Source organism: Nicotiana tomentosiformis, chromosome 3 (genome assembly GCF_000390325.3).
Source record: "Nicotiana tomentosiformis chromosome 3, ASM39032v3, whole genome shotgun sequence".
NCBI lineage: Eukaryota > Viridiplantae > Streptophyta > Magnoliopsida > Solanales > Solanaceae > Nicotiana > Nicotiana tomentosiformis.
In genome coordinates, this window is record NC_090814.1 from 70,354,786 (window position 1) to 70,374,279 (window position 19,494).

The 19,494-nt window shown below is 34.4% G+C and overlaps 1 protein-coding gene and 3 non-coding genes across 4 annotated transcripts; 3 read left to right on the forward strand and 1 right to left on the reverse strand.

Moving 5' to 3' along the window:
- Positions 1-6,751: 6,751 nt before the first annotated feature.
- Positions 6,752-6,849, forward strand: LOC117276474 (small nucleolar RNA R30/Z108). The gene has a single exon (XR_004506733.1). It is a non-coding gene; the product is annotated as a small nucleolar RNA R30/Z108 (small nucleolar RNA).
- Positions 6,850-6,936: 87 nt separating this feature from the next.
- Positions 6,937-7,043, forward strand: LOC117276475 (small nucleolar RNA Z107/R87). Its single transcript, XR_004506734.1, has one exon. It is a non-coding gene; the product is annotated as a small nucleolar RNA Z107/R87 (small nucleolar RNA).
- Positions 7,044-7,153: 110 nt separating this feature from the next.
- Positions 7,154-7,240, forward strand: LOC117276476 (small nucleolar RNA snoR31). The gene has a single exon (XR_004506735.1). It is a non-coding gene; the product is annotated as a small nucleolar RNA snoR31 (small nucleolar RNA).
- An 11,270-nt stretch (positions 7,241-18,510) lies between these two features.
- On the reverse strand, positions 18,511-18,840 carry LOC104094982 (uncharacterized). The gene has a single exon (XM_018770368.2). It carries the CDS (start codon positions 18,838-18,840, stop codon positions 18,511-18,513), a length of 330 nt encoding a protein of 109 aa, XP_018625884.2.
- Between the last annotated feature and the right edge of the window lie 654 nt (positions 18,841-19,494).

Consider the following 19,494-nt stretch of genomic DNA (forward strand, 5'->3'; position numbering starts at 1 on the left):
TGGGTCATTATTGTTTTTGTTATGTTGGACCCACGTTATTAATGGGATGGATTAGATAATTTTTGTTTTTTGTTCTTTTCTGGAAATTTCTATTGTTTGGATAATTTATGGCGAAAAATAGCTAGTTGTAATTCTTTTTTCTTTTAATTTTGTGACTGTTTTGTTAGTGAAGGAAGTACAATTTTTTCCTTAATGAGATGCTCGGCAAAAGGACTTTTCTTTTCTTAATAGAAACATTTCATCATCCCATTTCCAGAAAATAAAGCTTTCTGAAAAAGAATTTCAAAAGCTTTTTTGTAAAAATAAAACTTGAACAAACATGTTAATTCAATAATCTCATGAATTTTATTGCTCAATTAATTAGAATATTTTACTCTTAATTAATTTGTAAGAAATTGCTAGCAATATTTTGTTTTCGTTAAAGTCAGAGTTGGTTGGAAAAAGGAAGAACGAAAAATAGAAAACGAGATATATGAGTGGAGGTGCGAGTTTTAGAATCAAAAATAAAAATGTCAATGGTGGGAACATTTGGGAGAGTGTCGGTTTCTTTAGTAGCTTCATGTAAATGGATAACTTTTGTAGTTTTTTTGTTTTGTCGTTTGTTCCCTCCTTGATAGAGTTTAAGTGATTTGATATAGAAATATTCTTTAGTTCCATTTGTTGTTGGGCTAAAACGGCTCAAAAGAACTCTTAATATGGTGTTATATTATTTATTTTGGGTCAAACCCATATAATTTTTTCCCAAAATGTTTCACACCATTAAGAGATCCTTACACCTTATATGTAGACTCCCAATCTTTTCAGCTATCATGTGGGGCTTTATTCGTACACCCAACAATCTCTTCCCCGAACTAAGTCCCACGTGGCTCACTACCACGATTCACAGGTCTTCCCCTCGAACTAAGTTTCATGCGACCTATTGTCACGATCCACGTGTCAATTTTCGAGATCCATTGTGTGTCACCCACATTATTTAAGTATTATAGCAACCGAAGCCCACAACTAACTTCTTCTTGTGTGCGCACCGCCCCGCACCATCACTTTGCCATTCCACACTCGTCTCGCCGAACCTGGGCTCTGATACCAGTTGTTGGGCTAAAATGACCCAAATATACTTTTAATATGGTGTGATATTATCCGCTTTGGGCCAAGCCCGCACGTTTTTTTTTTCAAATAGTCTCACACCATTAAGAGTATCTAACTCCTTATAAGTAGAATCTTTTTTCTTTCTATTTTTCATGTGGACTTTGTTCACACACACTCAACAATATCCCCTTGAACTAAGTCTCACATGACCCATCGCCATTTATTGGCTAATTTGGAGATTAATTGTGTGCAACTCACATAATCTGAGTATTTATGGTCACTAAAGCCCAAAAGCTGTGTATGCGTCTTCAAAGTAAATGTTGTAAACCCCGTAAACAGGCAAAGGCAATAAGCCGGGGCCACACACCACACTCCGACATCTCCATAATCCCGCCAAACCATTGGTTTTGATACCAATTATTGGGCTAAAATGGCCCAAAGATACACTTAGTGTGATATTGTCCGTTTTGGGCCAAGCCCACACGGTTTTTCCCAAAAGGCCCCACACCATTAAGAGATTCCTACACCTTATATGTAAATTCCCAATCTTTTCAGCTACCAATATAGGACTTTGTTCGCATACCCAACAATTTTCATTCATACCGCATATTATATTTTCTTTTATATACATTTATTCAATTATAGTTTGTTATTTTTTACTTTTGTCCTTCAATTCACCTTTTTAAAATAAAAGAGAAATTTGGTTTGTCTTTCTTGACCCTTGTAGTTTTAATTTTTTTCTTATATAGGATCATTATAATCTTTTATTCAAATTGTAAAGAGTTATTGTAAAATTATATTTTTGCGCACAATTTTTGACCTTCATATATTGGATATATCTGGTCAAATGATTCAAGTTTTACCTTCCCACGTACCAACTTCAATTTATTTTATTCTTAGAAGCGATTTTACTCTCTCATCATCATTACTCTTTCTCAAGACTTAAAGCCTATTTGGCCAAGCTTCAAAAGTCAGCTTATTTTGAGAAGTATTTTTTTCTCAAAAGTGCTTTTGGTGAGAAGCGATTGTGCTTGACTAATTAATTTGAAAAATACTTCTAACCAACAATTAATGTTTGGTCAAGCTTTTAAAAAATATTTCTAAGTGTATTTTTCTCAAAAGTGCTTTTCAAAAAAATATTTTTCAGGAGAAACTACTTTTTTCTACTTCTCCAAAAATATTTTTGCTTCTACTCAAAACTATTTTTTTCTTTTAAAAGTTTGGCCAAACACTTCAATTTTGAAAAAAGAGTGCTTGGCTTTGAAAAAGCTTGGCCAAACAAGCCATTACTTTGAAATTGGCATCAGAAGGAGTAGAAATTATGAAAAATTACTGATGAGTGCATATAAAGGGTTTTATTTGGTTATATTTCGGGTGATTATTGGATTTTTAGTGAGTAATTTTGGTGATAATTTTATTAGAAAATATATTTGTATTTTGTTAATGTGCATGCTACTTCTATATATATATGTTAGAAGAAAAAGGTAAAAAGGTCCAAAAATATACAAAAGATAGCAAAGAAGCATTTTTTATGATTGAATAGGATGTTTTAGAAGTCAAATGGTGACAAGGAATGAATATTAAAATAGCAAATAGTGTGTTTAGAGATTGGGTCCAATTTTAGTAGATGATATCTCTCACTCTATAAGTAGTTTTATCATTATTCGTGTGGAAAATGTAGAGCATTAAGTCTAATTTCCAGCAGTTCAAACGGCTCATCGTTCCAACTTTCCTACGCAAAATTATGGTCTTTTTACTGGACACTACCAAAGATGCGTGTCCGGGTGCACCCCCGAGTTTCCAGGTGCGTGGCAGCGCACGTCCGTTTGCAAAAGAACTCAAGTTAGGCTTATTTTTATAATTTTTAGGCATTCCCCTTGACCTATATAAAGTGAGAAGAAGGCATGAAAACAATAAAAAATTTGAATACTTCATCTGAATCATTCAATACAAAAGTTTATTTGAATTTATGGGTTGTAATATTTTCTTGTCCTCTTAATACTCTTGTGATGAATAATTTTTCCACTATGAAATAGTCATTCTTAGGGTTATTGACGGATGTTGTGACTTGACTATTATTTGAGGGTTTGATTTTTGTTAGTTGCTTGAATTCATTGAAAGAGTTTGAATTGAATTACAAAGTTATTTGTGATTTCACTTTAATCGAAAGAGAAGTGCATTGTGATTTTACTGTGTTATCTTGTATGGAGAAATTTCACGACTCTCATAGGTAATCGAAAGAGCTTATAGAGTTATTAATTAAGCCAATATCGAGGAATAGTCGAGAGACGTTCTTCATAAGACCAATCATTCAACGTGTTTTTGCATATGTTCATAGCACTTGTCATTAGGTTGTTCAACAGAACTCTCATTCATTCGAAAGAAGAATCTGAATCCTAAAGATAATCTAATCATCTATTGAAATCAAAAGAATCAATAACTTAAGAGTGAACTTAGAACAGAGTTATACCCCGGATAATAGTTTAGCACATATCTTGTCAGAGCCCTTATTTCTCTCATTGATATTCGATGGTTGCTACCTAGCTACCTAATTTCCAATTATCATTCTTAATTGGTAATCTTAGTTTTACTCTTTGTTCATTAATAATTCTAAATCAAAGGTTTATTTTCCTGAATAGTGTTAAGCTAAAAATCTATTTGAACATTATTTAAACCAATCCATGTGGAGACGCTTAAATTACTATACTTTTCTTGACTAGCGAGCCTAAGTTTTATACATTGGTTTTGTGCTCGTCAAATTATAGTGTCCAACTGTCAATCCATAAACAATTTCAACCAAAACTAGCCCAAAATAAAATATCTACCGCAAATAACTCAAATGTCATTTTGTAACACGTCTATTTTGCTTAAGCACAAAGATATTTCAAACTTTTTGAGACTTCGGTAAATATTGCAATATTCTAATTCCTTTAAGTTGAAATTCAGAGAATCGAGTATCTTAACTCGATTTAAAAATTACTATTAAATATTAATTTGTTGGATTGGGTCGAATGATTAAACTGAACATGCCATGGACAACTATTGAAGCTTGCTTAAGCTTACAGCAACAACATACCCAACATTATCACACACCATGGTTTGGAAAAACTTAATGATTCGACCACAGTGGGAGTCGAACCCACGACCTTTTGAAGCTTGCTTAAGCTTGAATTCAAAAATTTAGATTTTCAAAATTAGAATTTGTTTCGAGGAGTGTTGTTGGAATAGATTAGGTATAGCTCAAAGAGTGTGAATCTCAATTTTGGGACGATTTGGTGGAGATTTTAGGTGGTTTTAGTTGAAATTTTAGCTAAATTCAAGAAGATCATATGTGTATCACACTATGTATCATTTGTGTATCACATATGTATCATATGTGTATTAAATGTGTATCACATATATATCCATGTATTCTTATGTGTGAGATACGTGCGTGATACAAGTGTAGCAGGAAACATTTTAAACTCGATTTTAACTACGAATTTTGATACCAAACTAGTCAAAATCACCTCCAATCTTACTCAAATTTTATATATTGCCTCGTATATAAGTTTTCAACGAATTCCAACAATATTTATTGAAAAAAATTCCTTTTGCATAATTATTAATATTGTTTATCACCGGCAATGAATTTTGACTCCAAACTAGTCTACGACTCATTTGTTTTTTAAAGATTAAAATATCTGAATCTTAAATGCACATCTGGATATTAAGATAAGTATTAAGATAAAAACGTCTGAATCTGAATACACATCTTAAATATTAAGATGTGTATTAATATCTAAATACTAAATGATTAAGATTGTTTATTTTTCAACATCTGAACGTATATAATTTATTTCTATTTAAAAATTAATAAATAGAAAATTTAAATAAAATACTAATTGATTTAATATTTTATGAATATTAAAATAAATAATTATGGTAGTTGGTGGTAGTGATGGCTAATAATGTCGCTTATGGATACTGACTAAAGGTGGTGGTTGGTGGCGGTTTTGATTGATGGGGGCAGTTCTAGGTAGTAGCTAGCCGTGATTAGTAGTGGTAGCTATGGTTGAGGAAGGTGGTGGTGGTAATTTATAATGGTGGACAATGACGATTATGGTTGATGATAGTGGTGGGGTGGTGATGGTGGTAGTCAAGGTGTTTGGTTGGTTGGTTGGTTGTGATTGATTATGCCGGTGGTGTCATTAGTTGATAATGATGGAGGATGGTGGGTGGTGGTAGTCCATAATGGTGGGGTTGGAGCTGATGGTAGTCGATAATGCAATGGCAGTTATGGTTGATTATGGCAGTGATCGATGGTGGTGTTTGAGTTTGGTGGTAGTTGATGATAATGGTTGAGTGTAGTGCATGGTGGTAGTTGGTAATGGTGGGCGGTGTCGGCGATTAATAGTGAATATGGATAATAACATCTTAATAAAATTAAATATCTGTTATAAATTTTAATCAATAAGACTTATTCATACCCATTAAGTGGCTGAAAAATTAAAAAAGCAAACACACGTAGTGATTAAGAATTGAATAATTAAGATTCAGATTTAAAAAACAAACGCACTTAATATCTGAAATATGAATGATTAAGATTTATACCTCCATTAAGTGCAAACAGATGAGGCCGAACGCACCTTCAAACTTTGTCAAATTTTGCATATTGTTTCATCTATGTGTTTTCAACGAATCACAATAATACTATTGAATTTTTTTTTGCCTATATTTGTTAAAATGTAGCATATTATTGGTAAATTTTTGGGCTATTTTTGGTAGTATGACTAAAATGACTAGTTGTTGATAATTAATGACTTTTTTTGATACAATCCCGTAAGATTCCCTAAAAATGATTGGTCCGTAAAGCTTGTAGAAATGATACCATGTAGCCAGTCTAAAGGGTTGCTATTTGGGAATTAGTCAGTGCGTCCTGAATTTCAGGACAAAAATATCATGAATTGTCCTGAAGTTAAGATTTTTATTTTAAAATTTCAGGACAAAATAAATATTGGCTAATCTCTAAATAGCATCCCAGAAAATGGCTATATGTGCCCTTGCCCCGTAAAACTTTTAGTGGAATAGGAAGGAGTTCAAATTTGTAGCCCATAACTCGCGGGCTCACCAGGAAAGAGTTCAAATTCATGGCTCATAAAAGGTCATTGGACTCACAAGTTCAGCCCAGAGAAAAATAATAAATACTAGGATTTTCTAGTGAATTTTCCGTAATATTTCAATACTACCCAGGGATGAATCTGTCATTTCATTACAGGGTAGCCGCAGAGCTTCAGCTATCTTAACCAAAAAACCCTAGCAGAACCTCTATAAATTAACACTCACCGCCTACCACACCACAGCAACAAACTCCTCTCCTCTCACTTTATACTCGCAGAAATAAAACTCTGCAATTTCCATTAATTTCTGTTTATCATTCTTATGCATTAATTGTTTTTTTACCCTTTGATGTAGAAGGAATAGTCGCAGTGAGGACTCGGTAAAAGATCAAGCTCAACAGACCGGATTGTCAGGGGCTTATGCCTTTGCATGTCGATCTCCTTTTTCCCTGAGCGATCTCTTCTTATATCTTTTGTATTTTATAGTATTTTATTTTCATATCCTTTTTTTTTATTATCTATATTGGATTTTCTTTTATAAAGAAATATTTTTTTTTTGAGGAGGATAGATTTGCTATGAGGATTCCAAGCTCCCTCTTCTGATTAAAGTTGAGGAAAATTGCAGGCAGAATCGAACCAATAAAAACTAGCCACCACTGAGCAATTTCTCCCTCAGATTTCTTTATTTTTCCATTTGTACCCTTGTTTTTTCTAAATTTACTCTTTTTACCTCTAATTTGTTTGAAAGAAAGGTCACGATGACGACTCCATAATATTCAAGCTCAACAGACCGGATTGCAGGTTTTCTCTATTTTGGAGTTAGCTTGCGTGTCGAATACCCCGCTGAACTGAGTGATCTTTTTATTTTTATTTTTATTTTCGACAAGCCTTTTTATTACAAATAATTTATTTTTCAATTGAATTTTTGAAATTTGGGGACATTTTTATTAAATTATTTTTTGTTGTTGATGATGGTGATGAAGCAATAATTTTTATTCCAACACTTGGACTGATGTTTATTCAAGTGATGATACTCATATTGCAACTGAATCACATACTGCTTACTAATTGTAGTTTTACTGTTTTTATTTTATGTGGCACATATTTTAACTGTTTTATAAGTAGATGTATATTTGCGATGATTTAAATTGTGTAAAGTCATCAAAAATCAAATGATGACACAGATCAATCTTAGGACACCTTTGGACACAACCAATTATGGTTGTGGGTGAAATTGATTTTTGTTCTGATGATGCTGTTTTGAAGGTTCAATTACTTCACTTTTAGATTTTTTTTTCTTGGAAAGCTTTTGCCTTAGCTCTTTAGCATATGTTATCATCCATTGTGATATCTGGATTTTGAATTTATAGACTAAAGTAATTGTTTTGTCATATACCTTTTAAGAGGTGAATTTAGGGTTTCTAGAATAAGAGTACATTACTATGTCCAGTATGGTAATTTATCATTGTGTATGATTTAATCTTGAAAATTCTAGAATAATGTTTCTTTTGTTAGAAACAAAATTAAGAGAGAACTCACATCAAACAAACTAGTGTTAAGATTATACTAGCATTAATTTAAGTTGAAAAATAAAAATCCATAATCATTTTCGTAGTCTTTATATTGCTAATTGCAATAGTGCTAGAGGTAAATGAATAATGTATAAGAATTATAACGTCAATACATTAACAAAAGGTTATTCCTTAACAAAATATAAATTATAACTCATAAATATTATATGCCAATTTCAACAAAAATGTGCCGCCATCAAGTGCTTATTAAGTACAATCGGACTCCTAGTGACATTAGGCATGAGTTTGCAGGACTCTTAGTTACATCAGGCATGAGTTAGCCGAGTTATTATGACCCGATCCATAAATGATTGTGTGCACATATTATTGAGGTTGTACGACCTGGTCCATGCATCTCATTATATATAAAAATTGTGATGCGTTCGGACTGATCAAAATTAATAAGAAAACCTTTTGGACTACGAGAACTTTTACGTTTACCACAAATATTGTATCAATAGTAAAATATTCTGCCAAAACTGACGAAGAAGGGTCTAACATAATCTCTAATTAAGTCTCATTTATTAATACAAATTATTAAACTAATAGGTTGGGTTCAAATAGTGCAAGTTTTGCATCATAAAGTCCTATGTTGACCTCGTCATAACATTATTTTAGCTATATATATATATATATATATACATACATGTACTTTTGTTGCATCGTCGTTTCACACTGATAACCTCAAATTGATGCTGAGCAATCCGAAACTAGTCAAAGGTCGAACGAACTAATCAATGTGTGCTCAAAAGTTCACAATTTAATTATTAGAGTAATTATCTAATCAAATTTGGAAAATTCCTAAAAGTTACCCGGATCTCAAAATTTTTTGTAGATAAATGTTATTCATAACCTTACGAACACTTATATAATTTCTACTCAAATCTATAATCATTTTCGTGGTCTAATCTCATTTTTACCAAAGTTGAGGTATTTCAACTAAAAATCCATAATTTTCACAATTTCTATGTGGAAATTTACTCTTGTAGAAATTACTTATCTTCAATTGCTAGGTGAAAATTCCTTTCCAAGGAGTTCTAGAATCAACCAAGAATATGAGAGAAATGAAGGAAATAAGCTAAATCTTGATTTTTAAAAGTTTCTGCCTAGTGGATCCTTTTTTGCGACTGCGAAGTCAAAACTGCTCCTCGCCCCAAAGGCCTTCTTTGCGAACGCGATCAGAGCCTTGTGATTGCTAAGGCTAGCCTAGCCATAATTATGGGAACGCGATCGACACTTCAGGAAAACGAAGGGCAAAGGCCTTCTGATCCCAGACCCAGTCCCTTATTTGCAAACGCGGAACGGTCATTGCGAACGCGAAGAGCAATATTGCCCAGGGGGGCCTAACGTGTTCGCGAAAAAGGAAACTAGAACAACAATTTCTGCAAAATTTGGACTTAGCTCTAGGTGGTCCGAAATGCATCCGAGCCACCCGGGACCCCATCCATATGCACTAATAAGTTCATAAACATAATATGGACCAGCTCAAAACCTTGAAACACATAAAACAACATCGAAACTAAGAATCGCATCCTAAAACCCAATTAATCAACTTATGAACTTTAAACTTATTTAACTAGCGACGAATGCGACAAATCATACTTAGACAACTCGGAATGACGTCAAATTTTACGTAGTCAGAAATCACCATACGAATCTATTCCGAGGTTCAGAATCTCAAACGGATATCGATATTATCAAAGTCTATTTCAACCCAAATCTAAGAAACTCTAAACCTTCAAGGCGCCAACTTTCAACATTAAGCGTCAAAACGCTTCCGGATCACCTGAAACTAGATCCGAATACACGTCCAAGTCTAAAATCATCATACGAAACTATTGGAACCATCAAATCTCGGTTCCGAGGTCATTTACTCAAAATGTTGACTCGAGTCAAATTTGGCCACCTTAGACCACTATTATGAAACTAAGTGTTCCGGTTTTAACCCGAACCCTTCCAAAACCAAATCAACAATCCCCGCAAGTCATAAAATAGTAAAAACACATACATGAAATCTTAAATAGGGGAACGAAGATCTAGAAAGTAAAATAACTTGTCGGGTCATTACAAAAAAATTACTAGAAACGAAAAAATAAGTGTCATATGATAATTTATTTCCCTCTCTTATCATATATCATTATTTCCTTATCTCATGACAACCTTTCCTTTTTTTTTTTTGCTCTAATTCCTTACACTTAACTTTTCCTAAATTATATTTCCAAGTGTCTTTCTAGCTTGCTGCTTTTTTATCCGTATATATTTTCCTTGTCTAAAATATGGTAATTTTCAATTGGTACGATTAAAACAGAAAAGAAAAAACAAGGAAAGAATTGAAGCACTGGCATCTATATAAACAATAGAATAGAGTATATGCATGCAAGGAATTAAGTGCTCTCTTTTCACATAATGTAAGTTAATTTCCTTTCACTTTAGTATTGCTCTAGTTTGTTCTTTATTTTTTTGTTTATACAAAGAGTTTCATAGTAGTTCATGCACAAAATCAACATGCTTTGACAAAGGAAAAGTAAAGAAATTGTTAACGTATTTGAGATGCGACAAATTCTCTTGTTTTCCATTTCTAGTGTCTTGATTTAGTTTCTAATTAATCTATTTAATTATGTTACATATTGCAGTACGTGGTTCAAGTTTGACATATATATATATATATATATATATATATATATATATATATATATATATATATAGAGAGAGAGAGAGAGAGCAAGAATGGACAACAACGAGAGGAATTTGGCGTTGAAGAATGAGTTGGAAGTGGTGAGAGACCAAATACAAAGGGGAACAACCTACATGACAATTTTGTTCAGTATGAACTCTCATTTTAAAGAATAAAAAAGACGAACGATATTTCGCTAAGGTCCTTCGTGCTTCTCGCACGTAATTTTCTAGCACTAAGAATATAAAAACATGAAAACAAAAAAATTACACAAGAGAGTAAATATAAAAAGTGTATAACAATAACATATCTAATAGTCAACGGGAGATATGTGAATATACTTGTTACAGTAAAGCGTTGACTTCATCCAACTTATGATATTAAAGATACCATTTTTTGTTAGTTAATTCATTTTTTTATCATAATTACTTTTTTTAGTTGCTTATACAAAAAGATAAGGAAGACTTCCGTGCGTATATAAGAGACTTGACAGATTGAGCTGTAAGTGTTAAAACACGCGCAGCGAAAGCAAGCATACAATCCAGGCATCCAATACATGTAAACTAGACAATGCTATAATTGCTAGATTAGAAGCACTAACCTCTTGAAATCGTTGCACAAATCCTCCACACAGCTAGAATCCAGGGTTGCAGTCTTCTGCTATATGCCTAGTAAAACCTTGGACGATTTTGCTTTGAGTGGGCAAGAACAATACAACTCTAAAAAGTGAGTTATTGGGTGAAATTAGTCTTCCTTAAGTAGACTAGTTTTTGGCCGAAAATCTACTCCAAAAACGTATAGAATTTTACTTGCACAAGTAGAATCCTACTCTAACTCTACCGGATGACTTTTCTTCCAAGTCACTTTTTACCTAAGTTAAGTCAAGGTTTTTACTAGGTATAGCAGGGACCACAGAAATAATAAGAGGCTACTAATTATAGCATTAATTCAAAATTAGCATGAATTAATTCTTACTATAATTAATTGCAGTTTATTCCACTAAAAAACTGCAATTGAACTCCTCAATATGAATTTCAAAAATCCAGTAACACTTATTTTAACTTCCCGTATTAAGATCTCAAATACCAGTTAATTAAATTAAATCACTGAAAATTTAATTTAATCAACTAATTAAATCATTTATAATTTCGCTTAAACCATTTCATGTGACGGATACAAAATCCACCGGCCGGGCTTTCACATGAAAACTTATAAGCTCACATAAAGGGGTATCGTCAAACTCAAAACCAAGTCATGGATTCTATCAACTAATTATTATTTCACAAATGTTATTCGTTATTGTCCAATCTATTAGGCATACACTAACTCTGAATAGAGTCGTACCTTTTGATAAATCAAAACACTAAACAAATTACATTGATCATAATAATTATATCAAGATTAGGAGTATAAGCTCATTTAATGAATTAGAGAAAATATTATATATATATATTCAGTACAAAAATATCTTTTCTCTATTTGGTTCGTTCAATATACACCAAGTATACTAGCACAAGAAGTCGGAGTAAAACCACTCCCATAATCAAGACAAATTATACCATAATCTTGTGCAACAATCATCAAGATATTTTGTCCAATAATATCTTTGATTGTGAACATAGTTTGTTAATTATGTGAACCGATAATTTAATCTTCTGTGCATGAGTTAAGACTCCATACACTAAATTGTCTACTACATAACTAAAAGGACACACATGTAACAAATGATCTATTTAAAATAGTACTTTATTGAATTGAATAAATTAAATAAATAATTATTCCATAAAGAATAAAATAAAATACTATGTCTAAACCGCATGGTTAATAGTATATCCCAACAATCTCCCATTTAGACTCATAACCATGCGTCTACTACTCTAATACCCATTCCTTCGACATGCTTGTCAAAAATCTTCTGTGTCAAGCTCTTTGTAAACGGGTCTTCCAAATTGTCCTCTGACGCAATCTTCAACACTCTTGCATCACCTATTTGAGTTATGTCCCGAATTAAGTGATATTTACGCTCAATATGCTTACTCCTTTTATGGCTTCTTGGTTCCTTCGAGTTTGCAACTACATTAAGCTCTTTTAGAAAGTTCATGAGCCAAACAACCTCTTTAGCTGCCTCAGATGTAGCCACATATTCAGCTTCCATGGTGGAATCAGCAACACATGATTGCTTGATGCTCCTCCAACTTATGGCTCCACCTCCTAAGGTAAAAATATATCCTGAGGTAGATTTTCTAGAATCTTTATCTGACTGGAAATCTGAATAAGTATAGTCAATGGGTGCAAGATCACCTGAGTGATACACCAACATATAATCCCTATTTCTTTTCAAGTACTTGATTATATGCTTAACGATAGTCTAGTGTTCTCGTCCACGGTTAGACTGAAATATACTAACCATGTCAACAACAAAGCAGATATCAGGTCTGGTACATAGCATAGCATACATGAGACTCCCTACAGCAGAAGCATAATGGATCACCTTCATATTTTCTATCTCATCAGTCGTTTTTGGGGACTGATCTTTTGATAGAGAGATTCCATGTCTAAAAGGGAGAAAGCCTTTTTTGGAATCTTGCATGCTAAACATGGTGAGAATAGTATCAATATAAAGTGTTTGGGATAAGCCTAATATCCTTCCCTTACAATCTCGCATAAGCTTGATCCCAAGTATATGTGCCGCCTGCCCCAAGTCTTTCATATCGAAACGTGAGGACAACCATTCTTTTACTGAATTCAACATGTTCACATTATTTCCTATGAGCAAAATATCATCTACGTACAAAATCAAAAATGTAACTTTATATCCATCACACTTCTTATAGACACAAGACTCATTTTCACATTGATCAAAACTGAAGGTTTTAATCGATGCGTCAACATAAGTGTTCCATGCTCTAGAAGCTTGTTTCAATCCATAAATAGATTTTTTTAATTTACACAACATGTGCTCATTGCCACTTTTTATGAAACCAACTGGTTGTGCCATATAGATGCACTCATCAAGATTTCAATTTAGAAAAGCCGTTTTGACATACATTTGCCAAATCTCATAATCGTAATGAGCAGTAATGGATAAGAGAATCCTAATGGATTTAAGCATGGCTACTGGCGAAAAGGTTTCCTCATAATCGATCCCTTCTTTTTGAATAAACCCTTTTGCAACAAGCCTAACTTTAAAAGTTTGCACTTTTCCATCCACTCATCTCTTTTTCTTATAGATCTATCTACAATCAATGGGTTTGACTCCAGTAGGTGGTTCTACAAGATCCCAGACTTGATTGGAGTACATGGACTCTATTTCAGATTTCATAGCAGCAACCCATTTATCAGCATCTGTATCATGTAGTGCTTCGTCGTAATTAGTAGGTTTCGTGTTGGGCTCTTTAGGGATTCTATCATAAGATTCTCCCAAGAGTGCAAAACGGAGAGGTTTTCTTATAATTCTCCCACTATGACTAGTCACTACAGGTGCAGTATTTTGTTGTTGAATTACAACATCATTTTCCGGAACTAAAGCGTCAATGTTATCCTCCATACCTTGCGGTGTTGGGATATCATTAACTTCTTCCTCGAGTGCAGGCTGCAGAACAATTTCAGGTTGCTCAACAATCTGAGGTTGCTCAACATTACTTCCACTACTTTGGGGTAGTGAGATGTCAGGCAATTGCTCTTGTGCATTCTGCTGCCTATTGGCATTTCTCTCACTATGATAATGTCACGACCCAAAATCTAACCATGGTCGTGATGGCGCCTATCGTGTTACAAGACAAGCCTACTTCCCAAAATATTACTACTAAACTGATTATAAGAATTTAATAAAATATTTCAATATTTAAATTTTTCATAAACTAAATCAACTCTAAATATAATATAGAAAAATACAGAAATGAGCCCCAAACATCGGGGTGTCACTAAGTCATGAGCATCTAAAACTATAAACTAAGATATATAAGCTGTCTAACTGTCCAAAAGAAGAAATGACAAGAGGAGTAAAAAGGTCCTGCGGACGCTAACAACTACCTTGCAGTCTCCAAAGATAGACGACCTGAACTCAACGATCGACGCCTTCTAACTCACCTAGATCTGCACATAAAGTGCAGGGTGTAGTATGACTACAACCGACTCAGTAGTAATAGAAACAACTAAGGAACTGAGCAGTAGTGACGAGCTAAGTAAAATAGTCCAATTATTTATTTTCACAATTTAAAAATAAACAGAAATAAACAGGTAAATTTCATAACTCAGTAAATGCCACAAAGAAGTTTAACAGATAAATGCAGCAACAACACAAATAAATACAACCTCACATTAGTGTCACTCCATCACTCATCACTCGCACTCAGTACTCAACACTCAAAACACTCAACACTCTGTGCTCACTGGGGGTGTGTACAGACTCCGGAGGGGCTCCCAAAGCCCAAGCGCTAAGCACGGACAACTCACGTGCCATCATATCAATACCTGGATCCGCACGGTCAACTCACGTGCTACGCGGGCAACTCACGCGCTATGGTATCAATACCTGGACCGGCACGGTCAAATCACATGCTACGCGGACAACTCACACGCTATGGTATTAATATCCTCACAACTAGGCCCTCGGCCTCACTCAATCATGTACCTCACTAGCCTCACCATCATCAACAAATAAGAGAACACATCCCACATCAAGTATCATAGCATATTAGGAAATAATAGAGACTGAGGTAAGTATGTACAATAATTTCTATGACTGAGTACAAATAATGTGAGCATGAATAAAGCCTAAGCATGATCTCTAACATGAAGGCAGACAAGTTCAACAACAACTAACTACGTAAACACAGATGGTGGCCATGAGGCCTCACGGGACGGACCAAGTCTCAATCCCTCGAGGTATACACCCACACGCCCATCACCTAGTGTGGGTATCACCTCCAAACAGTCACACGATATCAAATTCTCTGGGTTTATACCCTCAAAGCGAGAGTTAAAACTGTTACTTACCTTAACAGCGTAAAATCCTACTCCGGGATACCCTCGCCTCTGGACTCGGTCTCCAAAAGCTCCGAATCTAACCAAAAATCAGAATACTACTATCAACATAGGCTAAAGAATTGAATTCCACAATAAAAACTACATAAATAGGCCAAAAATCCGAAATCGGCCAAAACCCGGCCCCATATCTCGAAACCAGTAAAAAAAAATGGCAGAATAATAAATCTCGTCCTCTCCCAAGTCTAACCATATAAAATTCATTAAAATCGGACTCCGTTTGGTTCCTCAAATCCTCACATAAACTCTTCAAAACTCAAACCCTAACTCCCTCAATTTCACTTTGAAATCATCAATCAAATCCCAAAAACGAAGATGGATTCATGAAATATAACCAAAACTGAGTAGAGAACACTTACCCAATCCTTATGGTGAAAATCGCTCCCAAAATCGCCCAAATCTGAGCTCCCCAACTCAAAATATGACCGAATGAACAAACTCTCGTTTTATATATTTGTCTGCCAGTTATTCTGCCTCGTTTCTCGTATCAAATGATCCAGAAACTTACTTTTTATGCCTCCAATAGATTCCTTGTGAAATTATAGTCAAGTTAGGCTTTTGAATCACTCAATTTGCCCTTATAATGAAGAAGATATGTAGGTTTTAATATTTGCAAATAGTGCAGATTTTAAAATACGAACTCAGTGGCAATTTCGTAATTAATCTGAAAAATCTGGCAACCCAATATTTAGTAAAATGACCATAAATTCCTCATACGATGTCCAAATTCGACGATTCTTTTTTGCTATGGCTCCATAATTACGATACGGATCTAATGCTTCTATCAAAACAGAAATCATAGCTCATTTGCTTAATGTGGTACCATTTATGCTGGAAGAAACGACGTCGAAACATAAGAAAAACGAGCGCAATACAACCCAAACTTATCCGAAACTCACTCGAGTCCCTCGGAACCTCAACAAATAATTCCAACAAGTCATATATCACTACCCGAACTTAGTCGAACCTTCGGAACACCCAAAACAACACCAAAACACCAAATCAACCTCAGATTCAAGCCTAAGAACTTCTAAACTTTCAACTTTCGCCAATTCAAGCCTAATTCTATCACGGACCACTAAATCACATTCCGGATGCACTCCTAAGTCTAAAATTATCCAATGAGTTCGTTTATTCATAAGTCAACTTCCGATTGACTTTTCTAACTTAGCTTTCTAACTAAGGGACTAAGTGTCTCATTTCACTCCAAAACTACTCCGGACCCAAACCTACCAACTCGATGCAACTCAACACAACTGAACAACACATAAAGAAGCAGAAATGGGGAAACAGGGCTATAACTCTCGGAACGACTGACCGGGTCGTTACAGATAATGCAGTGGTATGTCAATATTGGCTTCCGGGATACGTTCCATAGATGAGTCATTAGTTACTCTATTACTTAATTCTTATAAAACTAGTTTACTTCTAGGAATATGGTTCATTAAATAGTCCTCTTCTAAAAATCTAGCATTTGTCGTAACAATTACCTTCTTTTCTTTGGGACAATAAAATAAACCGCCTTTAGTTCCTTTTGGATATCCAATAAAAATGCATACTTCTGTCCTCGATTCCAATTTATCCGCTTTCCCTTTCAGCACATGTGCTGGACAACCCCAAACCCAAATGTGCCGTAAACTTGGCTTGCGCCCAGTCCACAATTCTACTGGAGTTGAAGGTACTGACTTTGAAGGAACCAAATTTAGAATGTAATTTGTTGTTTCTAAAGCATATCCCCAAAAGGAAGAAGGCAAATCAAAATAACTTAACATTGATCTAACCATCTCCATAAGGGTCCTATTTCTTCTTTCTACCACACCATTTTATTGTGGTGTTCCTAGAGCAGATAATTGAGATGTAATTCCAGAATCTGATAAGTATTTAATGAATTCCGCAGAAAGGTATTCACCACCACGATCAGATCGCAATGTTTTGATATATTTATCATGTCGTTTCCCCATTTCCGTCTTAAATTCCTTGAATTTCTCAAAGCATTCAGACTTACGGCGCAACAGATAAATGTATCTATATTTTGAGTAATCATCTGTGAAAGTCACAAAATACTCAAAACCACCTCTTGCTTGTATATTTATAGGGCCACACAAATCAGAGTGAATTAATTCTAACTTATTGCTGGCTCTATTTCCTTTTGAGGGAAAATGTCTCTTGGTCATTTTACCTTCTAAACAAGATTCGCATGTTGGCAGTGTCTCCACTTTCAATGAACTCAAAGGTCCATCAGAGACCAATCTCGAAATTCTATTTAGATTTATATGACCTAGACGTAAGTGCCATAAATAAGTTTGGCTCAATTCAGAAATACATTTTCTTTTATGTGGCAGATTAATGTTGTTTAATTATTTTGGTTGTTGTAGAACATGAGGAGGAGATATATCAAGAATGAAAATGTCATGTACTCTAGCAGCAGTGTAGATAAAACGTTTATAAAACTTAATAACAACAGAGTTATTAGCAAAATAAATATTATAACCAACATCCATTATTTTCGAGACCGAAATCAAATTCCCTCTAATAGAAGGTACATAGAGAACATCTTTCAAAACTAAAACTCTATCACTACTAAACGAAACTCTAATATCTCCTAATGCTAAAGCTGGTGCTGGCTCGCCATTGGCTTGAAAAACGCAAATTTCATTCTCACTTAGCCGTCGCGTTTCCTGAAGCCCCTGCAAAGTAATGCATATATGATTAGTGGCTCCTGAATCTACACACCAAAATATGGTAGAGACAGCCGCTAAACAAGTTTCAAAGACATATAAATTTGAATTACCTTGCTTATTCAACTTTGCCAGATAGGCAGGGCATTGCTTTTTGTGATGCCCAGGTTGCTTGCAATGATAGCACTTTCCTTTGGGTTTTTTTTCTCACCAGACGCACCTCCAGGTGCCAAGACCTTTTGAGTCTTCTTCTTTTTTCTTATGGCCTTTCGACTTAGAAACTGAAGCTTTCTCAACATTGAGTACCACAACTGGAGCTTGCTGTTTGATAATAGATTCTGCCGCTTGCAGCTCATTCAATAATTTCGCAGTGACAAATCCATTTTATTCATGTTATAGTTCAAGCAAAATTGTTGAAAACTGTCAGGCAGAGTCTGTAAGACCATCTCAACTTGAGATTCCTTATCAATCACAGCTCCAAGGACCTCCAGTTCATTCAGTAGACTCATCATCATCAGAACATGGTCCCTGACCGATGATCCTTCAGCCATCTTGGTGTTCAAAGGGGCTTTCATGGCAGTCTTCTTAGCCGCACGATTTTGCTCACCGAACATCTCTTTGAGACTTTCGAGCATGTCGTAAGTAGACCCCATAGACTGATGATGATGTTGCAAAATATTCGCCATAGAGGCAAGAATGTAACATCACGCCATCTCATCAGTCTTGACCCATTTGTCATAGGCCTTAACCTAATCATCAGTAGCATTTTCAGGTTTTTCTGGGTACTCATCAGTGATTACAAATTTGTAACCTTCAGCAGTTAGGACAATATCAAGGTTTCTTTTCCAGTCAACATAATTCGGTCCTTCTAACTTATTTTGGTTCAAAATTGAGGTAAGTGGGTTGAATGAAGACATGGTTAATCTAAGAGATATTCACATTAAATAGGTCATTAGTTATGTATTTAGAATAATTCAATTCAAAAACATCACATTACACATATAACCATGCTCATTGAATAGTTAGATTCATTAGGGAAACTTAACTATTCAGGCAAAATATATGAGTTATGTAAGATATTTACCCCATAAATTAAAACAGGACCAACTCAGATGGAGAGTAAACTGTTAATTTAAGATAGGTAAATATCACTTTTATAAACTCTAGTTTTATTGAATCAACATGTAACTCAGTTGGAGAGTTAATACAAGTAATCAAATAACTAGAGGCAAAACTACAGTAATCATTTATAATGAACTTATCCGATGTGGAAGAAGACCTATGTCAATATATAAATTCATTATATTACTGTAAAACATGATTGAAAACCATGAGAATTG